At 39.7% G+C, this 22,652-nt stretch overlaps 1 protein-coding gene across 2 annotated transcripts in view; it reads right to left on the reverse strand.

Moving 5' to 3' along the window:
- The window catches only part of IRAK3 (interleukin 1 receptor associated kinase 3), a 56,351-nt gene that overhangs the window by 28,037 nt on the left and 5,662 nt on the right, over window positions 1-22,652 (reverse strand). The window contains exons 2-6 of one of the 2 annotated variants that reach the window (XM_070409790.1): window positions 12,639-12,698; window positions 6,869-6,933; window positions 6,216-6,270; window positions 4,870-5,021; window positions 1,140-1,204 (exon numbers count right to left, since the gene is read on the reverse strand). In XM_070409790.1, the coding sequence (XP_070265891.1) occupies window positions 1,140-1,204; window positions 4,870-5,021; window positions 6,216-6,270; window positions 6,869-6,933; window positions 12,639-12,698 (397 nt within the window). Of the gene's footprint in view, window positions 1-1,139; window positions 1,205-4,869; window positions 5,022-6,215; window positions 6,271-6,868; window positions 6,934-12,515; window positions 12,699-22,652 lie in introns of both variants that reach the window. The other variant, XM_070409788.1, reaches the window with a different exon arrangement.

Below are 22,652 nucleotides of genomic sequence, written 5' to 3' on the forward strand. Positions count from 1 at the left end.
TTATTTATTTTTATTTTTTCTTTTTATGTTTTTTTCTTTATTGATTAAGGCAGTGGTTCTCAACCTTCTGGTCCTTTAAATACAGTTCCTCATGTTGTGACCCAACCATAAAATTGTTTTCGTTGCTACTCCATGACTGTAATGTTGCTACTGTTATGAATCGTAATGTAAATATCTGATATGCAGGATGGTCTTAGGCGACCCCTGTGAAAGGGTCGTTCGACCTCCAAAGGGGTCGTGACCCACAGGTTGAGAACCGCTGGATTAAGGTATTACATATGTGTCCTTATCCGTCCATTGCCCCCCCACCCCCCACCCCTCACTCATGCCCTCACCCCCCTGGTGTCTGTGTCCATTGGTTAGGCTTATATGCATGCATACAAGTCCTTTGGTTGATCTCTCCCCCTTACCCGCACCCTCCCCTACCTTCCCTCTGAGGTTTGACAGTCTGATCGATGCTTCTGATATTAAGTTTTTAAAATTAGCCTTTAAGATTTTGATTTCTGGTCCTGGGTATAAAAGGAGAAGGATTTATACTCCCTCCCCCAGGCACGTATTGGTCACGTTTGAAGAGAACATTTTCTATTTGAAAGGGTGATGATTGCCTCTATAGGGTTAGGGGCCTTCAATGAGGCAGGCTGCACAGCTGCAGATATGAATATATATGAAAATGAAGTCATTTTAGTTTGTCCCCAAGGACTCTCAGGCTCATGAATGAATTCCCAGAAAATAATATACACATCAAAAGTACTTGATTTCTTTGTCTAAAATTCTCTTCCTGACGAGGGTTATACCGATGAAACAGTTTCTTGACTGGAATGTCTCTAAGGAAGAGGGAAATGGTAAAATATATACAATTCTAATGTTCTAGGAATTATTTTACACTCAGCTATGTTAGTCACACATGATTTAACCCACTTCCCTGTGACAGTTTCTTGTTAAAATATGTTCAAGTGAATTATGTAAATGGCCTATTTTTAAATGTATTCTAAGGAATATACTAAAGCAGATGTCAGAAATTTACACAGTGTTCTATTTCCAACCCTTATTTTTTAAATGCCAACCATGCTGCAGAATCAAAGATGAACGGAGATGAAAACCAGACACAAAGGGAGACATTCCAGGCAAAATATACTCACAGTAGTAAAACTTCAAGCTCAGATAAAAACCTCTTCCATTGTTTCTTGCATTGCGTTGTTTTCTCCTAAATATCATACAGAAAAACAAGGGGGAAGAATTACGGAAAGGCTCGCTATTCCTGGGAGTCTTAGCCTAGGGCCATGGTCTCCCTGAAATTAGATGAACTTTTTGGTGTAAGTGCAAATGAACATTTTTCTGGGAAGAGAATCCTTAGATTTAATCAGATTTTCAAAAACCCATTAACCCCCAAACAGATTTAGAACCAATGCTATTAAATTTTAATTTTTTTAAATTAAGTTTTTCATGCAATGCATCATGTTGCCATATTCTATAGTTTAAACTTTCACCTTTTTCATAAATTTAAAAATAGCATATGTATTCAAATAAATCCCATGATGTCTAGAAATTCCCCACTTGATCTCATGAAGAATTCAGTTTGGCATCCCCGCATTCTGGTTAGAAGTGGTCTCACTAATCTGGCATTTATGACTTGGGTCATGCGAACACGTTGGTTCAAGCTTACCTCTGTATTAATTTTGAAAAGATGGGCCTACTAAGCAAATGGAAAATATAACTCCTTACTTCAAAGATGCTTCAGAAGCTAGCCCAGTGCCTGACAAATATTTATTGAATAGATTAATGAGTTCAATGATACTGTCCTGAGCATCTATTCTGTGCCTGGCACTGTTCTCCAGGGCTTCATACACCTTATGTCACACTTGTCTCTGAATCTCAGGTTCCTAACTTCTACCATAAAAGAGTTAAATTAAGTGCGTCCTTAGGTCCCATCAGCTGTAAGGTTCTTTCATTTGCAAATTGCTAAACTGGGCAGTTTTCAGACCTCTCTGTCCTCAGAAATAAAGGGAGAGAAGTCCAACAAGAATTCTGGACACTATTTTCCGAGTTAACCCAGAAAGTCAGAAACAATAAACTAGTTTGACAGCTCATTTTCAAAGACATCTTTATGAAAATTTATATTTAAAAAAAACCATTGTCATGCGATCCAAGTGGATTGGGTCTCAGGCTCATTTCTAGCACTCACTATTAGTGATTTTTTTGTCACTTAATCTCCCTGAGGTCAGAGCTTTCTTAATCTGAACAGTGAAGGGTTTAGTTTCTGTGTTCGTGCTAACCTAGCATTCTTGCTGCTCAAAGTGTGGTCTGTGCACAAGAAACATCAACTTCACTAGGAGCTGGTGAGAAAGGCTGAGTCTCAGGTCCCTGCCCAGATGTGCTGAGTCAGAATTGTAAGCTCCCCAGGTGTTGGATGTACCTATCTCACACATCTAGTATGTTTCCCTCTTCCTTTGTCATCTCCTGTCTTTTTACTCCTAGATATCAGCAATGAAAATCATAAAACGGGCATATTTACCATTCATTTCATTGCTTGACAAACATTTATTGAACAACTACTATGGTTCAGGCCCTGTAGTGAGGCACTGGGATACTAAGATAAATAAGAGCTCTTTGAAGAAAACCATCTAGCCTATTGTGAGAGACGGGTGAGGGAATCAATACTATGATATAATGCAGTGATGCTGTGTCTACACTTAGGAGGGTCAGCAAAACCATCCTGGAGGGGTCAGAGGCAATCAAAGAAATAATTCTCTGGGGCAGGAAAGGAAGATCTAGAGGCAATGCCATTTCATTCTGAAGCCAAACTCTTGGAAACAAAACTCCCCAAAGGGAATGTGAGTTGGTGGTAGCTGCAGAGAGAAGAGGAAGGTAGATGGGTGGAGCCTTTGGGGAGGTGGCCCTGGGGTGCAACCAAAGGAGAATGTACAAATGGGGCCAGAGACACATTAGTGCTAAGACACAGGCTCTAGTTAGGCCACCTCTACAGTAACCGCATTCTCTGCTGAATGGTTTCACCGGTAAGTAGTTCCATTTGTTTAATAGACCATTCCTCTTATCAGAAATTTTGAGATGTCTATATAGAATTAGTGGACAAAATGCAATTGAGGAAATGGAGAAATCAGGCTAATAATTTTTTAAGTCCCTGTAGTGTAAGCTGCAAAGTAGGATTCATCTCAGGTCCTCCCTCTTTCTCCCCTATTTCCCCAGTCCTATCTAATAGATCACTATTTGGGTCCATTTCATCTCTTTTCTTAGACATTCTCCTTGCCATCCCCCCACCCCCTGCCTCTACCCCACCTTACACTGGCTACGTATGAACTACCTGGGAAGCTTTTAAAAAGCACTGACGCCACCCTGGCTGCTGTGGCTCAGTTGGTTGGAGCATCATCCCATACACCACGTCCCATATGATGCCTCTTATATCAATGTTTCTCTCTCTCTTGCTGGCTCTCTCAATATAAATTTTTTTAAAATATTGATGCCTGCCACCACCGCCCCTAGTCTGACCTAACCAGACACTAAGGGGATCATTTTTTTTAAAGCTCCAGAGGTGATTCTAATATTAGGACTAAGAACATTAGTTTAAGCTCAATTCATGTACACATCTGAAAGATCCCTCTGCCAGGTCTTGTCACCTCCGGTCTAAGTTCTTGCCACCCTTCCTCCAACGCTTCTGCTCACTTCCTGTCTATCATCTAATCAAAGTTATTTTTCAAAAACTCAAATCTAGTCTTTTCACTCTCCCTCTTACAAACCATCCATGGACGTAACCTATCTTTCCAGTATCATTTTCTGCCTCTTCCTTCCCACCCCCACACTGATCTCTACTCCACTGAACGACCTATTATTCATGAGTAAGATGCTTTCATGCCTGCGCCTTCAGGCCTGTGCCTCTGCTACTTATTCCACCCCAGAAGTACTTCCCTCCCTCACTGCCGGCCAAGTTCTACTCATCCTTCAAAAGCCAGCTGAAAGGTCACTTCCTTTCATCCACTCCTCCATCTGTGCATTGCAGACATTTTTAGTGAATGGTTACTCTGTGCCAGGCACTCTCCTGGGTGCTGGACGCGCCCCTCCTCTGGCTATATGGTACGTGATCCTGTGACTTTTTGGACAAATCGCTGCTAAAGTACTTCTCACATTGCAATTTAACATTTTCTTTAGCTGGCTGTTTCCCCTGTTAAACTCTGAGCAACTTGAGGACGAAATATGCCTTATTCATCTTTGCAGGCTCAACACCCAGCCCATAGAAGGAGTCTAGAAACTGTTTAGTAATTGTTGACTACCAGTGAAGCACATGAGGAGCAGCTCTTTGCGGGGTATGGTGTACCTATCTCTGCCCGACTCCTGGGTTAGATGCCTCGGCACCCTTGCTGCTCTACTGGCTGCAATCGCTCAGCTGTCTCCCAATCTCCTACTCTCATTGTCGCCTTGCTGCTCCTACTTGAAGCCTCCCCTTTGCTACCCTCCAGAGCTCTGACAGAAGACCATTTATCAAGTAGCATGGGATACCAGTCTGTGGCTTAGCCTGTGAAGCTGCCCATCAAACAAATAGGAAAATGGGAGCAGCCGGCACAATCTGACCATCTGAAGCGAAGTCCCAAAGGTCCTACAAGGCTTTTCAGAAAAGTCTTTCTCATGCAATACATCTGGGGGTGGGAAGGCTTTGACTTCCACATTCCTGCCAGACAGTCATTCATTTCATTTCTCAGTCATTTCTCCAGTCACCTGAGATCATATATCTTATTTCCATTTATGAAATTATATTTTCAAATGCACCTCTTTTCAATCTTGATGAAAAATGACACCTTCTAGTATGAAGCATAGCAAATAAGTGGAACTGATATCCTGTGGCAGTAATTCTTTCCATACCTGTTTAAACAACTTAATGGCATAGGTTTGGTTTTGGATCTCCGCTCTGTATACCTCGAAAATCTCCCCTTCTCCGATGAGGAAACCTTTGTGGAAGTTGTTGGTTCCTTCTATGATGTTTTGAAAGCTGATAGAAGAGTTAAGCACTATTCCTTCGGAAGGAAAGTAGAGAGAAGATAAGTTGACTTTTCTTTTTTTAAGAGTCAATGCCACCATTATAAAGAACTAGGCCTTCCATGCCAGAAACGTATCGAAACCCTGTGGAAAGTCAGTGGGGTGAGGCCCAGGAACCAAGTGGAAACCCACCATGTGCTCTCTGCACATTTACTCAGGTCTGGTGCCCACCATTTCACAGAGCAAATGGCTTTTTAGATATTCCAACAATAGCACTGTGGTTCTATCACCCTTACAAAGAGATCAGCCGAAAAGCTTAGTTGGGAAACTTTTCCAAGGTTCTGTTTCTTTGTCACTAGAACTATGAAGAATGTAAAAACCAGTAAAAAAAAAAAAAAAAAAAAAAAGTATATTAGTGGAAAACTTGCTATTACTAAACAATATTTTCCAAGAATGATGGAAACATTTTTCATTAGCCAAAACTTCTAAATGCCTATTTTTTTACTTCGGCAGAATAAATTAGGAAGATGCTAAAGCAGAGATTGGGAAGAAACATCTAAAAAGTAATCAAATACAAATCCCAAAGCAAAAGCTTGGCTAAATCCTTCAGAACCCAATTTTGGCTATATTTCCACATTTAATGTTTGATTTAGACCCTACTGCTAAATCCTAAAAGGACCAACATTTTCTAAATCTCTCTTGAACCAAAGAAGCATCGGATCTAGTGGCAAGGATTAGACAAGGCAGCCTTAGAGAGCCACTAAAGTTGATCAGAATGATTCCTAGGCAGAACTAAATTATTCTCTAGGAAAGTTGATATGGAAAATAACTGGATTTTCATAGTGACTTTCAGAATTGCTCTACAAACATCTCTAAAAATCTCTGCAAATGCCATGAAAAAATTTAAAGCTATGTAAAACCCAACATAATTTTTAGATGTTTTCCTGACACATAAAAATAGCAAATTTCACTAACAAAAAATAAGAAATCCCCTAAGAGACCACAATTATGTTCTTTATTGGCCAATAGATTTTTAATTTCACAATGATATATCATCAGAACTGTCTCAGTCAAAATTGCAAATATTTTTATATCTATGAAAATTTTATCCTGAATCTGCATAATAATGAATAGTTAATATATTTATTGGATATTTCTCCCTCTCAAATGACTTACTTGAACACATGATTTAAAAAGAAGTTTGGGTGTTTGATTTTTTGTGTGTTTTTTACCTTTTTTATTATGTTCAAGGATAGGAACATTATCCACTGTGACATTGGCTGTTTCCTAAGAGAAGAAATACATACAAAAGTAATTCAGTTTCATAAGTCTAGATAGAGCAGAATTTCAACAGAAATCCAAAGCTCCCTCTGGGACTATACATTTCAATAGAGTGAAATCTAATTTAGAAGAAAGCTAGTAGAAAGCAAAATTATTGTATTTTATTCAATGATATTCATTGCCTTATATATTTAAGGCTTCCAGACCAACTGTAAAAACTCAAATATCAATGTCATATTCAGTTATACTCAATTTTAAATGACTTCTATTGCTATACAAGTGATCGCTGCTAATTTGCTGTAAGAAAAGCTAACAGCAATATGCAAAGCACCAATTAGAACAGGAAAATTAAGACAAATGCATAACTCCCAGCACCCTTAATAATTCTAAGTCTCATTTCTGACAGATCACTGCGAGGAGAAAGTGAACTCTTCAAGCATCTATGAATCTCTAATTTCCTGAATCCCCAACTAAACAAAGAATAATGAGAGCTGGGCTTGTCTGCTTTTACATGGATACCTGAAGTGCAGCATTGTTCTGCACTTATGCTCAATTATGTATGCAACAGAGTTCAAGGGTCATTATCTGTGCGCGCACACTCTACCTTGGAGAACAAGTCTGGAAATCCATCCGCCTGATGACTCTTCTCTGGAGGATTCAAGGCTGCTCCTGAAAGAGAGGTAAGGGGAGCTAGATACAAAAACCTTTTATGTTCCTAATAAACATGTTCTTTTTTCTTTCTTAGACTGCAAAAATAAACACCTTGCTAGTAATGTTCATTTCTCAAGCTCAGTTTCATTTCCATTGAATGGTTGCAAATGTATGCATGTGAATAGCTTTCTAATGATCAAATACTTTACAAACATATTTTGTTTCACTTAAAATAGGAATACCTACCTTAAATTAGTGTTAGATATTATTTACTTTTTTATTTTATTGATTTTTTTACAGAGAGGAAGGGAGAGGGATAGAGAGTTAGAAACATCAATGAGAGAGGAACATCGATCAGCTGCCTCTTGCACACTCCCTACTGGGTATGTGCCCGCAACCAAGGTACATGCCCTTGACCGGAATCAAACCTGGGACCCTTGAGTCCGCAGGCTGATGCTCTATCCACTGAGCCAAACTGGTTAGGGCATTAGATATTATTTTAAAAAGTAAAGTAGAAAGTTGAAAGAAAAAAAACATTATCATCTTTTTGCACATATATTTAATTTTTGTTTTTTAAAACTATAAGATTTTATGCCATAAGTGTGTATGTGTGTGGGTGCGCATGCATGTTGTGTGCATGTCTGTGTTAACCACTACAAACACCCACCACTGCTCCCCAGTTTTAGACTGTAACTTCTGTCTGTTATAGTTCTGTCTGAACTGAAGTAGTCTATGTGGCTTCCTACAAAAGATTAAAGCCCTGCAATATTTTGCAGTCGCTTCTGATATTTTGATTCAGATTTTAGAAAATTTTCATTTCATCTTCAAATTTTTCTTAGATTGTGTTCTACTGTTTCTTAAATTATTTGCTTAGAAGACTGGCAACAAAACACAATAAATTGATAACAAATCTCCTTGGAAAATACTATAAACTAAACATTTTAGACCTAACAGACACCTATTGAACATTCCCTCCCAAAACAGAAGACTATATACATACTTCACAAGTGCACATTGAACATTCTCCAGAAGAGACACATTTTAGGCAATAAAATGGGCCTCAATAAATTTGGCAGGGTTGAAATCATACAAAGCATATTCTCTGACCACAATGGAATTAAAGCAGAAATCAGTAACAGAAGGAAATCTGGGGAGTTCACAAATACATGGAAATTAAACAACAAACTCATAAATAACAAAGTCAAAGAAGAATCACAAGGAAAATTATAAAATACTTTGAAATGAATAAAAATAAAAACACAACATATGGCCTGGCTGGTGTGACTCAGTGGTTGAGCATTGACCTATGAACCAGGAGGTTGAGATTCAGTTTCTGGTCAGGGTATATGACTGGGTTGTGGGCTTGATCCCCAGTGTGGAGCCTGCAGAAGGCAGCCGATCAATGATTCTCTCTCATCATTGATGTTTCTATCTTTCTCTCCCTCTCCCTTCTTCTCTGAAATCAATAAAAAAATTAAAAAACCAAATACAACATATCAAAACATAATACAGCAAAAGCAAAGTTTATTGAGGCTCATTTAAAGGAAAATTTATAGCTGTGTATGCCTGCATTAAAAAAGGATGTCTCAAATCCATAGCCTAAACTTATACCTTAAGTAGCTAGAAAAAGAAGAGTGAACTAAACTGAAGTAAGCAAAAGGGAAGAAAGATTTAAGATTAGAGTGGAATTAAATGAAATACAAAATAGAAAAACTAAAGAGAAAAATCAAGGAAACCAAAGTGGATTCTTTAAATAAAGAAAAAAAATTGACAATCTTTTATTTAAACTGACCAAGAAAGAGAAAAGACTAAAACTACTAAAACAAAAACAAAAGAGGAGGCATAACTACCGACCTTACAGAAATAAAAAGAATTATAAGGGAATGCAAGAACAACTGTATGAAAAAAATTAAATAACTTAGATGATATAGATGGTATAAACAGATTTCCAGAAAAACACAAATTGCTGATACTAACTCAAGAAGAAATAATCTAAATGGACCTATAACAAAGAAAGAGATGGAGTTAATATTTTAAGACTTCCCCAAAGAAAAGTCCAAGTCGGGGTAAATTCACAGGTGAATTCTACCAATAACTAAAGAAGATTTAACATCAGTCCTTCACAAATTTTTCCAAAATAGAATTTATTCCCAAATTATTCTTTGAGGCCAATATTTTCCTTATACCAATGCCAGACAAAACATCACAAGAAAACTACAGACCAATATCCCTTATGTACATAGATGCAAAAATCCTCAACAAAATACTAACAAACCAGATCCAGAAACATATAAGGATTATATACCACAACCAAGTGGGATTCATCCCAGAAATCCAATATTGGCTTAATATCTGAAAATCAATCAGTAAAATAAATCATTTTTATAGAATGAAGAACAAAGCCTGTAAAATCCAATAACCTATCATAATAACTATAGCAATAGAATTTCCTTAATTTGATAAAAAGATCTATGAAAAACCCACAGATAACATCATTTACAATTGTGAAAGACTGAACAGTTTCTCTTTTAGATCAACAAGAAAAGGATGTCTGGTCTTGCCACTTCTATTCAACAATATACTAGAGATTCTAGCCAGGGCAATTAGGCAAGAAAAAGATATAATAATGATCCTAAATAAAGTACTGTCATGTAGAACAAAATTTGTAGTTTGGGGCTATAAAGGCACTAAAAGTCATTGCTCTTCTTGCTCATAAAAAGAAAGGACAATACTTCATTGTCATATAAAATGGAAGACTCAATGTGTCTCTCTCCTAAGAAGCCAGCAGAAAGCTATGGATTTCACATCAAAATTAAGAAATAATTACTGATCATTAAAACATAAATGCAAAATGTGATATGTTAAGACAAGCATGCCAGAAATATAAAGACAGCAAGTAAAGATTCTAATTTCTTGAACAACTTGATTATGCCCTGAGATCTGGGAATGTTTTATGGATGTGAAGAAGCCACCTTTTGCAGCCACCTGAATTGCAGGAATGATGACTACAGGTCCTTCCTCAGAAGGACTCATAATAAAATCCAAGTCTAGAAAGTGATCCCTGAAGGCTGGCAAGTGAAAGGTAAGAATTTCTCTAAAATGAAAACCATTCCACCAAACTGAACAATTGTAAGAAAAGGTAGGCCCAGCTGGCGTGGCTCAGTGGTTGAGCATCGACTTATGAACCAGGAGGTCATGATTCAATTCCCGGTCAGGGCACATGCCCAGGTTGTGGGCTCAATCCCCAGCGTGGGGCGTGCAGGAGGCAGCCGATCAATGATTCTCCCTCATCATTGATGTTTCCTTCTCTCCCTCTCCCATCCTCTCTGACATCAATTTAAAAAAAATTTTTTTTAATGGATATCTGGATGGATAATAAATTATTTGGATAACTGATAGCTCTGTCCATGGTAGCAACAAAGACTAAATATTTTTATCTTAATTCCTAAATTGGTGAGTAGTTATCATAGGAGATATCTGTTCAGCAGGTTACACTTAATGTTTCCAATGAATCATCACATTGCTGCTTTTAACAAGCTATACAATGAACATTTCTTAAGATAATCAAAGCATCCACTCAATAAATCACAATTAAATAATGCTATTGAGAGGCTTGGCTTGACATGCAGGCAATCTGGGCAGGGGTCCAGTGGAAAACAAAGGCTGGTGGAACATACCTCAGGGGCAGACAGGGCAGTTTGAGCAAGACTAATCACAGAAACCAACCATGCAGGAATAACAAAATGTTTTCGGACTCAAAGTGGGAGGCATGTGAAACTAGGGAGGCATGTGAAACTTGCTGGGCAAGAAAAATTGAGGGAATCAATCAGCATAGATATAGAGCAGGCTTGTAGCAAATATATACCCCTAGACTACCAGGCTTCACAGGAAACCCATTATTGGGCCTCCCTCCCCATGTGGGGAGCCTGAATCTGCTTGCAATAAATTTTCCATGCATTTGCTTAAATCTTTTGGTCTGCAGAGCTCATTCTTTGGTGTGGAGAGACACAACCCCCTGGGGGAAAAACCTTGGCTCACAGTTCTGGTTATCACTACTTTCCTCAGAAAAGGACTCAGCGCAAAGTGCTATCCTCCACTCATCTCAAATGTATCTATCTCCTGGTACTAGGGCAGTAAATACTTGTCTTTTCACCAATCAGCCAATCTCCCATTTAAAAAATAAAATCAATTTTGCATGTGCAACAGACTAGGAGTCAATCAAGAATGTGACATTTTTGTCTAATCAGTTCACATCATTCTCTGCTGTATAAATAAATGATGTAGAGAGCAAAAGATACCCTGAAATCTATTCCAGAACACTGAAGTATAAAACATCCCACGTGTCCTGTCAAAGTGGTGTGAATAGTGAGTCATGTGGATGGTTTCAGTGGCTGAAAAAGGCTCAGATAATGATCAGGCATTGAATTCACAGTTCCCAAGGACCCATTGCATTTTAATTGATCAGTAAGCTTCATAATGCAGGATTCTGTTCTATGAAACTAAGTGAAGAAATAATGTGCAAAAGTTGAAAAGGAGTTAGCCAAGTCTCACAGATAATATCATGGTAGAAGCCTATTGGAAACTGTCTAATATCCCATTAACATGGAAAACCTACAGAATAAAAGTCAACCTGAAGCTATGGTTTTCTGGTACAAATCTCTCAGGATTTCTTCTTTGTGTGTGCAAAGTTTCTTTGGGTAATAACATAGAGGTTCAAGGGCACTTAGTATATTATTCAAAAGGATGTGTGCAAATATAGAGAAATAAAAATGTTACTGAATGAAAGAGGCAAATAATGATAGTGATTCAAAAGAGTTTCCAACTTAAGAGCCCTGAGTCTATAAGACCCAAGATCACTCCAGATAATTCTTATTGAAGTGAATAAATCTAAAGTGGAATAAACAGAACAGGTAACATTAAGAGATTATTTTATTGACAAAGAATGAATTTAGAAAACTTCATGAGCTTTACTTATCCGGTTACTCTTCATGTAAGGCATGACACAGCATGAGAAACAAACAAGACAAAGGGAAGAATCAGACCCCGTGTAATGAACAAGAAACAGGTAAGGCAGAGTTAGAGGCAATGGCATAAAATGAGCAATGCAGATAAAAGAGAAACCCCACAGTTGTTCTGCAGGGATGTCATTTACACAAAAATACAGGGGGGAAATCCAATTATATTTTTAACTTCTAATCATATGATAAAACAAATTATAGGATTATCTATATTTTACTTATATTGTGATTGTGGTCATGTTTATGCTTCAAAGAGTTTCAGAGATTTGGATAGAGAGTTGGTTCATATTGCTAAGAATAAAACAGTTCAAAAAGTGTGATTTGCAAGTAAAAAAAAATCTTAAACCCCAAACTATAAAGTGGTAGAAAGGAATGTGCTGTATGCATTATGTAGTAAAGAAAGAAAGCGGCACCAAAAAAATGTGAAGCAGTAAGGTCCACTTCAGATAAATGCCACTGGTGAGAAATCTGTGACATACAGCATAACCAGTCATTGTCTTGAATAAAATGCAATATTTACATTTACAAATTATTATTCCTATAAAATGGACCAAGAGCCATGTCATAAAAATCAGTGTTTACCATGGTTTGCAATTAAATGGATAGCTCGATGATGTCCCATTTCCTGGAGAATCTGTAAAAGGTCACCGACGGTCTTGTTTTTCTGTGCCCAGGACCAAAGTAATTCTCTTGTTCCACTTTTACCTTGATCTACATATTTTTCAATGTGACGAACGTCCAGCCAGGTGTTTGAAAGTCGCTCCGCTGTGGAAATGGAACAGGAAGAAACAAAGAACAGTTCACGTTATTGAAATATTTGGTGTGCCTTATGTGTTTTATTTTTGTTTATAGTTTTTATTTTGAACTAACTTTAGTTCCTCACCCAGCTTCCCCTAATCTTAACATCTTACATAACTACAGTCCAATTATTAGTGATGACCTTATTCTAATTTCATCAGTTTTCCTACTGTCCTTTTTCTCTTCTAAAATCCCACCCAGTTTCCCGCATTACAATTAGTTATTATTTCTTTTTAATCTCCTCCAGTCTGATGTTCCTTAGTTTTTCCTTGTCCTGCAGGACAGGAAAATGCTATTGTGTCCTTCTCAATGCATAAAATCAAAAGGCTCATGATGTTGATGTCTTATCACTGGTGATGTTCATCTTGATCACTTGGGTAAAATGGTATCTGCACTATGAAATTATCTTTCCCTTTACTATCATTTCCTTTTAGTATCATTAACTAGAGACCCAGTGCACGACATTCGTGCACTGGGAGGGGGGCGGTTCCCTCAGCCCGGCCTGTGCCCTCTCGCAGTCTGGGACCCCTCGGGGGATGTCCAACTGCCAGCTTAGGCTTGTTCACTCCAGGGAGCAGGCCTAAGCTGGCAGTCAGACATCCCCTGAGGGGTCCTTAGCGCTGCCATGGAGATGAGAGAGGCTCCCGCCACCACAGCTGCACTCACCAGCCATGAGCCTGGCTTCTGGCTGAGTGGGGCTCCCCCTGTGAGAGCACCACTCAGCCAGAAGCCAGGCTTGCTGCTCCTTAGTGCTGCCTCAGAGGTGGGAGAGGCTCCTGCCACCTCCACTGCGCTCGCCAGCCTTGAGCCTGCTGGTGAGCTCAGTTTCTTGCTGAGGCACTGACCACCAGGGGGCAGCTCCTGCATTGAGCGTCTGCCCCCTGGTGGTCAGTGCGCATCAAAGCAACCGGTCGTTCGACCATTCGGTCAACTTACATATTAGCCTTTTATTATATAGGACTAGAGGCCCGGTGCACAAAAATTTGTGCACTCGGGGGGTAGGGGGATCCCTCAGCCCGGCCTGTGCCCTCTAGCAGTCTGGGACCCCTCAGGGGATGACCACCTGCTGGCTTAGGCCCGCTCCCCGGGGGATTGGGTCTAAGATGGCAATCAGACATCCCTCTGGCAGCCCGGCAGCCCTTGGGGGATGTCCACTTGCCAGCGGGGAGCAGGCCTAAACTGCAGTCGGACATCCTAAGCGCTGCTGAGGAGGCAGGAGAGGCTCCCACCACCATCGCTGTACTGGCAGCCATCAGCCTGGCTTGTGGCTGAGCAGAGCTCCTCCCATGTGAGAGCGCCCTGACCACCAGAGGGCAGCTCCTGCATTGAGCATCTGCCTCCTGGTGGTCAGTGTGTGTCATAGTAACCAGTCATTCCCAGTCCTTCTGCTGTTAGGGTCAGTTTGCATATTACCCTTTTACTATATAGGATAGAGGCCTGCTGCATGGGTGGGGGCCAGCTGGTTTGCCCTGAAGGGTGTCCCAGATCAGGGTGGGGGTCCCGCTTGGGTGCCTGGCCAGCCTGGATGAGGGGATGATGGCTGTTTGCAGCTGGTCACACCCCCTTCAGGGTGGGGGTCCCCACTGGGGTGCCTGGCCAGTCTGGGTGAGGGGCTGAGGGCCGTTTTCAGGCTGGAGGGTGACTGAAGCTCCTAACCTCTCCTTTTTTTCTTTTATTTTTTATTCTGGGATTTATTTACCTTCTATGGCTGTCACTGGAACTGAGAGCTGGCTTTAGCTCTGAGACTCGGCTCCAGCTCTGAGACCTCGGCTGCTGAAAGCAGGTATCTGGGTTTGTTTGGCTTCTATAATTGAAACACTGTTACAGCTCCAGCTCTGAGGCCCAGCTGGCTGAAAGCAGGTTTCTGGGTTTGTTTAGCTTCTATAATTGCAACATTGTTTCTTAGAGTGCAGCTCAGAGGCCAGCAGTGGCAGGCGGGGAACCTTGGCTTCCTCCATCACTGGAGCAAGCAAGCCTCCTGTTCGCTTCAGCTGCCTGGCTTCCGGCCGCCATCTTGGTTGGCAGTTAATTTGCATATCTCGCTGATTAGCCAATGGGAAGGGTAGCGAAGTTACGGTTAATTACCATGTTTGTCTATTATTAGATAGGATAACTATATTGGGGGAAATACTTCAAAACTATGGAAATATCCTGTTTCTCCTCAGATTTTGCCCATAAGTGTTCACATCTACTAGTGGAACTTGTTTATCACAATTATTACTCTGGTGTTTGCTTAATGGTAATATTTTTATTTTCTCTTTTTTCCTTCTATGTTCATTAGCTGTAACACTTCTGTAAGAAAGTGCTGTCTCTTCTCCCCCATTTGTTTAACTAATTTATTTATTTTTAACATCATGGACTCATGAATATTTATGTCATAGGTTAAAATCCAGTGCCATCATTATTTTACTTTGTTGCTAAAATTATTCCAGCTTTGTCTATTCAGGTTGGCTCCTGTGTTCTTTTGACAAGTCCTATCATTTTTGGAACACTTCCTTATTTTCTGGCTCAGCAGATGTTCTAGGCCAGTGGTCGGCAAACTGCAGCTCATGAGCCACATGCAGCTCTTTGGCCCCTTGAGTGTGGCTCTTCCACAAAATACTGACTTCTGCGCATGGGCCACAAAGTCTCAATCACACTGTACATGCGTGCCCTCACGTGGTATTTTGTGGAAGAGCCACACTCAAGGGGTCAAAGAGCTGCATGTGGCTGTGAGCCGCAGTTTGCCAATCACTGTCCTAGGGGCAAGGTTACTGGGGCCTGAGCCAAGTTTAAAACTAGGAGTATTTCTAAAGAGAGGCCAATTCTTAAGGAATTATTGGATAGGGCACACTATTCTGTGGGGGAGGGGGGTAAGGTGGGGGAAATCATGGAGTTTCAGTTTGAAAAACAAAGAGAACGAAATTTGAGCCTCATGGACTATACTGTCTTCTAAGGAGAAAAGTTGCCAGTGAAAACAGCATTGCTGGCCTCCTGGAATTATGTAGAAACATGCTGGTTTAGTGGTGGCTCTGCCATCGACCTATGGTGCCAGTGCAGACAAGTCATAGTCTCACTGAGCAACCTGAAAATTCTCATTAGTGTCTGTCTTTTAAAGAAATTCTTCCCCAAAACATAATAGCAAATTAGTTTGCTTCCCTGGCCTGCTAATTATATGAGCATTGACTTTAAAACCCCTCCAGTCTTTAAAATACTTCCTAGTCTCAAAATTAACATTCCAATGAGGAAATGCTAAATCTCAACGTTCAGTGAAGGGGAAACTTAGGTTTCCACTTTTTCTATTAGTAAGATAATTGGCTAATATTTAGATAATATTAGGCATAATGTACCATACAAATTAGTAATATTTATAGTAACATAAAACAGGATTCTTTTTCTTTCTTTTATGTTTTTAAAAAATATATTTTTATTGATTTCAGAGAGAAAGAAGAGGGAGATAGAGATAGAAACATCAATGATGAGAAAATCATAGACTGGTTGCCTCCTGCATGCCCCCTACTGGGGGTCGAGCCTGCAACCCGGGCATGTGCCCTGACCTGAAATTAAGCCTGTCACCTCCTGGTTCATAGGTCGACACTCAACCACTGAGCCACACTGGCCAGCCTCTTCTTATTTCCTTTATTTTTCAGGAAAAACAGTTCCCTCTACACTTTGAAGCTTTGGGATAAGACATGTGTGTAATTTAATAGGGGTGAAGAAAGAAGACTCCCTTGTGGGCTATCAGTCAGGGAAGCAGCGTGAGGGTGATGCCACCTTGGCTGGCTTTGCAGCAGGGGTGGGCTGGGGTAAAGTTTAAATAGGCCGAAGGAAGATGAAAGAGCCTGTCAAATGGGGGAATTGTTCCAGAAATGGAGAAAAGAGCAGGAGGAGGCAGAGCACACCAGTGTTGCTTAGAGCAGAGGTTTATGTTTAAGAACAGGTGGTCGAGCTTCATGAAGTCCCCAAGTTAGCCTTGTAAGAATATGCTCAGCACATAGTGGGTGTTCAATATATATTTACTGAAGGACAGAGAGGGACCTGAGTGTTCGCATCAGTTAGATTGGCAAATTTAAGATTTCTGATGCAAAGATGGAAGCTTTACTCTTTGGAAGAGCCATCTGGTGGCAATAGTAGCAGGAGTCTTCTTATATACAAGATTTGCACATAAAAAGATATAAGCATTTTCTCCCGATTCTCACAAGAGGAAAGGAACTTTTTTTTTTAACTATTAAGGAAACCTGGAGTTAACTTTTCAAGGCCCAAAGGATGTCAGATTTCCCATATAATTCCATTTCCCGTTTTCCCTTCTCTTTTTTAATTTCTGAATTTTCTTTTTAAAAGTGCGACAGGCCATGAGTCTGTGCTCTCCGGTCCTGTGACTCAGCTGAAAAACTGCTAATGTAATATGCTCTTCCTTGCCTGGCTGGTGTTGCTCAGTGGTTGAGATTCGACCTATGAACCTGGAGGTCACAGTTCAATTCCTGGTCAGGGCACATGCCCAGGTTGCCAGGTCCATCCCAGAGGGGGTATGCAAGAGGGAGCCTATCAATGATTCTTTCTCATTATTGATCTTTCTATTTCTCTCTCCCTCTCCTTTCCTCTCTGAAGTCAATAAAAAAAAAAATTTTTTTTAAAGAAACATTCAAACCGGAAAAAAAAAATTTTTTTTTAAATGCTCTTCCTTAAGCACATTTTTGAGATTCAGCTGGTGGGTGAGTGAACAGATGCCAAAAAAGCTGGAGTTCTTAGTTCCCTAACACTGACCAGGGGCAAAGGGCTTTGAGTTTGCACTGTCTAAGGAAAGCTACATTAGGCAAAGGCATTTTTCTGATAAGGACAGTTCCCAGTGTGAAACTGACTGGTCTCAGTTAAAATGGATACTGCATACATGGGTTGCTTCCAGGACTAGCAATGAAATGTGTTTTCTTTCTCCAACTAGTGATCCAAGTGCAACCTCAATAGGTTTTCGCCAATGATAATGCATTCTGAATAGTAACACCACTGAAAAGTATTATTAGCTTCCATAAAATGTATAATTCATTTAGATAAAATTCCACAAAACAATACCATCAATTTGATGCAAAAGGATGCAAACTCTTGACTTTAATTATATTCCTCAATATTCCTAGTTTTCTCTTATCCTTCCGTATTTGTTCCCTTCCAGGACACAGAACTTTGTTTATTCATAGTACTAAACAAATAAAGAGTAAACTTCTCTATGACTGTGTTGTTAAGGTTAGGAGCATTCTAAATAAAAAGATACATTAAAATATGCTGTAGCATGAAAAAAGACATATAGATCAATGGAATAGAACAGAGAACCCAGAAATAGACCCAAGCCATTATGCTCAATTAATATTTGACAAAGGAGAGAAGAGCATACAATGGAGTCAAGACAGTCTCTTCAATAAATGGTATTGGAAAAATCGGACAGATACATGCAAAAAAAATGAAACTAGACCACCAACTTACACCATACACAAAAATAAACTCAAAATAGATAAAGGACTTAAACGTAAGACAGGGAACCATAAAAAACTTAGAAGTATCCATAGGCAGCAAAATAGCAGACATATGTCATAGCAATATCTTTACCAATACAGCTGCTAGGATAATAGAAACTAAGGAGAAAATAAACAAATGGACTACATCAAAATAAAAAGCTTCTGCACAGCAAAAGAAACCATCAACAAAACAACAAGAAAGCCCACTGCATGGGAGAACATATTTGCCAATATTATCTCTGATAAGAGTTTAATCTCCAAAATTTACAGGGAACTCATACCACTTAACAAAAGGAAGATAAACAATCCAATTAAAAAATAGGTAAAGGACCTAAATAGACACTTTTTGAAAGAGGACAAACAGAAGGCAGAGAGACATATGAAAACATGCTCAAAGTCACTAATCATCTGAGAGATGCAAATCAAAATGACAATGAAGTACTATCTCACACCTGTCAGAATGGCTATCATCAACAAATCAACAAACGACAAGTGCTGGCGAGGATTTGGAGAAAAAGGAACACTCGTGCACTGCTGGTGGGAATGCAGTCTGATGCAGCCACTGAGGAAAACAGTATGGAGTTTCATCAAAAAATTAATAATGGAACTCCCATTCGACCCAGTAATCCCACTTCTAGGAATATATCCCAAGAAACCAGAAACACCAATCAGAAAGGATATATGCACCCCTATGTTCATAGCAGCACAATTTACAATAGCTAAGATTTGGAAATAGCCTAAGCGTCCATCAGCAGATGAGTGGATTAAAAAACAGTGTTACATCTACACAATGGAATATAATGAACACCATAAACTGATGAATAAAAATATATCCAGAGAAAGAGAAGCATCGAACAGACCGTCAAACTTTAGAGGGAAGGCAGGGGAGGGGGATGTATAAGAGATCAACCAAAGGACTTGTATGCATGTATATAAGCATAACCAATGGATACAGACACTAGGGGGATAAGGATATGTGCTGGGGGGTGGAGATGGCTGGGGAGAGGTCAATGGGGGGAAAAGGAGACATATGTAATATTAAATGTAATACTTTAAACAATAAATAATTTTTTAAAAGGTGGTACATCTACACAATGGAATACTACGCTGCTGTAAAAAAGAAGGAACTCTTGCCTTTTGCAACAGCATGAATGGACCTGGAGAGCATTATGCTGAGTGAAATAAGCCAGTCAGAGAAAGATAAATATCACATGATCTCACTCATTTGTGGACTACAACAAACAACATAAACTGATGAACAAAAATAGAGCCAGAGGAAAAAAAAATATTTTAGAATATTTATAGAAGTAATCCTGTTATTTGCAGATTTTTAATATTCCCTACAACTTCTGTGATATTATACTACTTTAGTACAGTTTTGGTAATATTATTATATTTAAAATCTTTTTTCTTGAAATATTAATGTTTATTGTATGTAATGTTATCATATTTAAAATTGTTTTTCTTGAAATATTAGTCTTTATTGCACATAAATGGCTAATTATTTTGTATCTACAATCTGATAATAGATTTATTTTGTATACTGTAAAAAATAAAATAAAAAATATGCTATAGCAAACCATTGTTTAAAACCACTTTTTGGAAGGAAATCTTTCACAATATAAGACATAAATTCGACCTGAGGAGCTCAGAGATTAGATTATCTGAAGATACCGATTGCTAAATAATCTTTGGGTGCTCCAAGGTGCTGTTTTGAGAGGCAGGACTCTCTAGGTAGTGCTAACCGCTGGGGAATTCAGCTGCAGAAATCACTCTCCATATGCAAATATGTGTCAGAAGGGGTTTTTTAGAATAATGCAACACACCCCTATTTGGAGCTTTTTTATTTGCATTTTACCACATGCTAAAACCCGTAGGAAATTAAGACTACAGTCCCACAAAGTTTGTTTTGAGATAACATAATGAGACAAAGATAAGTTTGCCTCTTCTTTCTACAAACACACAAAAAAATAGTCATTTTTTAAAAAACACATTTGAGATTGAAGATATTTTTAATTGCAAAAAAGGTAAAACAAATTTCAGAAGTGTAAGTTAGCTGAACTTCTCTTTCCACACCGAAGCAATCATCTCCACTAGCTAAGAAATTTTATAAGAAACAATACTTATCCATACCTAGGCTAATGTGTACTTGTTACTCAAATACCTCAGTAGGACTCATAACTTAATATCTGGAAAGGGCTGTGCATGATTTTTCAGGTATCCCTCCATCTGTCCTGCTTTCTCAATCTCAGGCCTAGGGAAGGACTTAACATTACCTCTGGGAGAGAATTTAAGAACAGTTCACTCTCAACACCATGTTTCAGTCTGGAACTCAGAGTCCGTACCCAGGTGATAATCAGTACTATTTTCCCACACTGTCTTCCCTCGTTAACCTCTTTATAGCATCTGTATAGATCTGTTGGCTATATTAAATTGGAAAATTCTTATAAGCAGAGACCATGATGTTGTACAATGCTTTGTCTAAGATTCTGCCCAGGAATATTTTGGATGTTTCACTAACATCTGTCTGTTCATTAATTCATTCAATCAACAGATATTTACCGAATGCCTATTCTGTACCAGGTACGATTTTAGACGCTAGAGGAGTATGCAGAAAACAAAGCAACAAACATACCCTGCCCTCATGAAGCTTTTTTTTTTTTTTTTTACCAGATAGTACAGTCTATGTTCATAACATCTCCACTTTTATTCATTCATTCATTCGTTTCTAAATATTTATGGAGCTTCAGCTATGAGCAGCATGCTATGCTAGGCTCTGGGGACACAGGATTCCCTGCTCTCAGGAAACTTCCAGTCGAGCTGGGGAGGCATGCCTATAAAGAAACACCAAGTGGTAAGGGGAGCATTTATTGTGTGCACAGCTACCCAGATGAGAGGCTGGGTCTGGCTGAGGGAGACATTTTTCATGATGCTTACTGCTAAATGGATAATAAAGACATAAAGTATGTGGAGAAGGATAAATGACATGGAGAAAAATAAAGCAGGAAAGAAGCATAAGAGTGGTTAGGCTAGGTAATAGTTCATCAAAAACATGAAGGAAGTGAGGAAGTAAGTCTCAAGGTTACCTGCAGGAAAAATATTACTTGCATGTCCAAGGAGGCCAATTGAGCAGAAAAGAAGTGAGTAAGGCGATGTAGGACTTCGGTGTTAACTGTGAGATGAGCAGCTAGTGAAAGGTTCTGAATAGGATAATGATATAATATACTTTACACATATACTTTACTTACTGGCTTCTGTGTTGAAAAGAGATTGGGCCAGGGCAGCAGCATGGAGCCTGCTGAGGAGGCTGCTGAAATTATCTAGGTGGGATCTGATGGTGGTTTGAACCAGGATGGCTGTGGTGGTAGCGGTAAGAAGTTGTCAGATTATTAGATTGATCCTGAAGGCACAGTCAACAGCCTTTGCTGAGAGACAGGAAGTGGTTTGTGAGAGAAAGCAAGAAGTCACAGAAGACTAATATTTTTGGCTTGAACAAATGAAGGACGGAGTTGCCATTACTGGGCTGGAGAAAAACTTTAGGAAAGGGAAATGGACTGTTCAGTTGGAGTTGTCTATCAAACAGGCAAGTAGATGGATGGGACTAATGATCAAGAGAGAGACCCAGGCTAGAAATTTGGGAGTTATTAGCAAAAAAAAAAAAAAAAAAAATGGAATTGACAAGATAGTGGGTATAGTACACAGAAGAGAAGAGGTCCGTGGACTAACCCAGGGGCACTCTAGGAGATCAGAGGTCAAGAGGAACTGTAAAGAGAGAAGAATATAGAGTGTAATGTCCTAGAAGCAAAGAACATGCTTCAAGGAGGAAGGAGTGACCAAATGTGCCACATAAGATGAAGAACTGACCAATGATTCTGCCACGGCGACCTTGGAGGAGAGGAATTTCAGTGGAGTGGTGGGGAGGAAGCCTGACTGGAGCAGACTCAGGGAGAATGGAGGAACTGGAGCATAAATAGCTCTTTTTAGGAATCTATAATAATAAAAGAGTAATATGCTAATTAGACTGGATAGCCGAACAACCTTCTGGACATCATTCCGGACGTCCTTCCAGACGAAGCCGCGGCAGAGGGGGCCAAGGCAGAGGTGGTTAGGGGCAATCAGGCAGGCAGGCAGGCAGAGTGGTTAGGGGCGATCAGGCAGGCAAGCAGGCGAGCAGTTAGGAGCGATCAGGCAGGTAGGCAGAGGGTTTAGGGGCGATCAGGCAGGCAGGCAGGTGAGCGGTTAAGAGCCAGCAGTCCCGGATTGCGAGAGGGTGCAGGCCGGGCTGAGGGACCCCTCCACCCCCACGCACGAATTTCGTGCACTGGGCCTCTCGTATAATCATAAAGGGGAACAGAACAAAGGGCCATAACTTAGAGTAGAAATGAGATCTAAACAGAACAAGTAAGATGGGAGAAATAACATGGTGGTCAAAAGAACA

Source organism: Myotis yumanensis, unplaced genomic scaffold, assembly GCF_028538775.1.
Source record: "Myotis yumanensis isolate MYYU_CA2020_CCGP unplaced genomic scaffold, mMyoYum1.0.hap1 SCAF_3, whole genome shotgun sequence".
NCBI lineage: Eukaryota > Metazoa > Chordata > Mammalia > Chiroptera > Vespertilionidae > Myotis > Myotis yumanensis.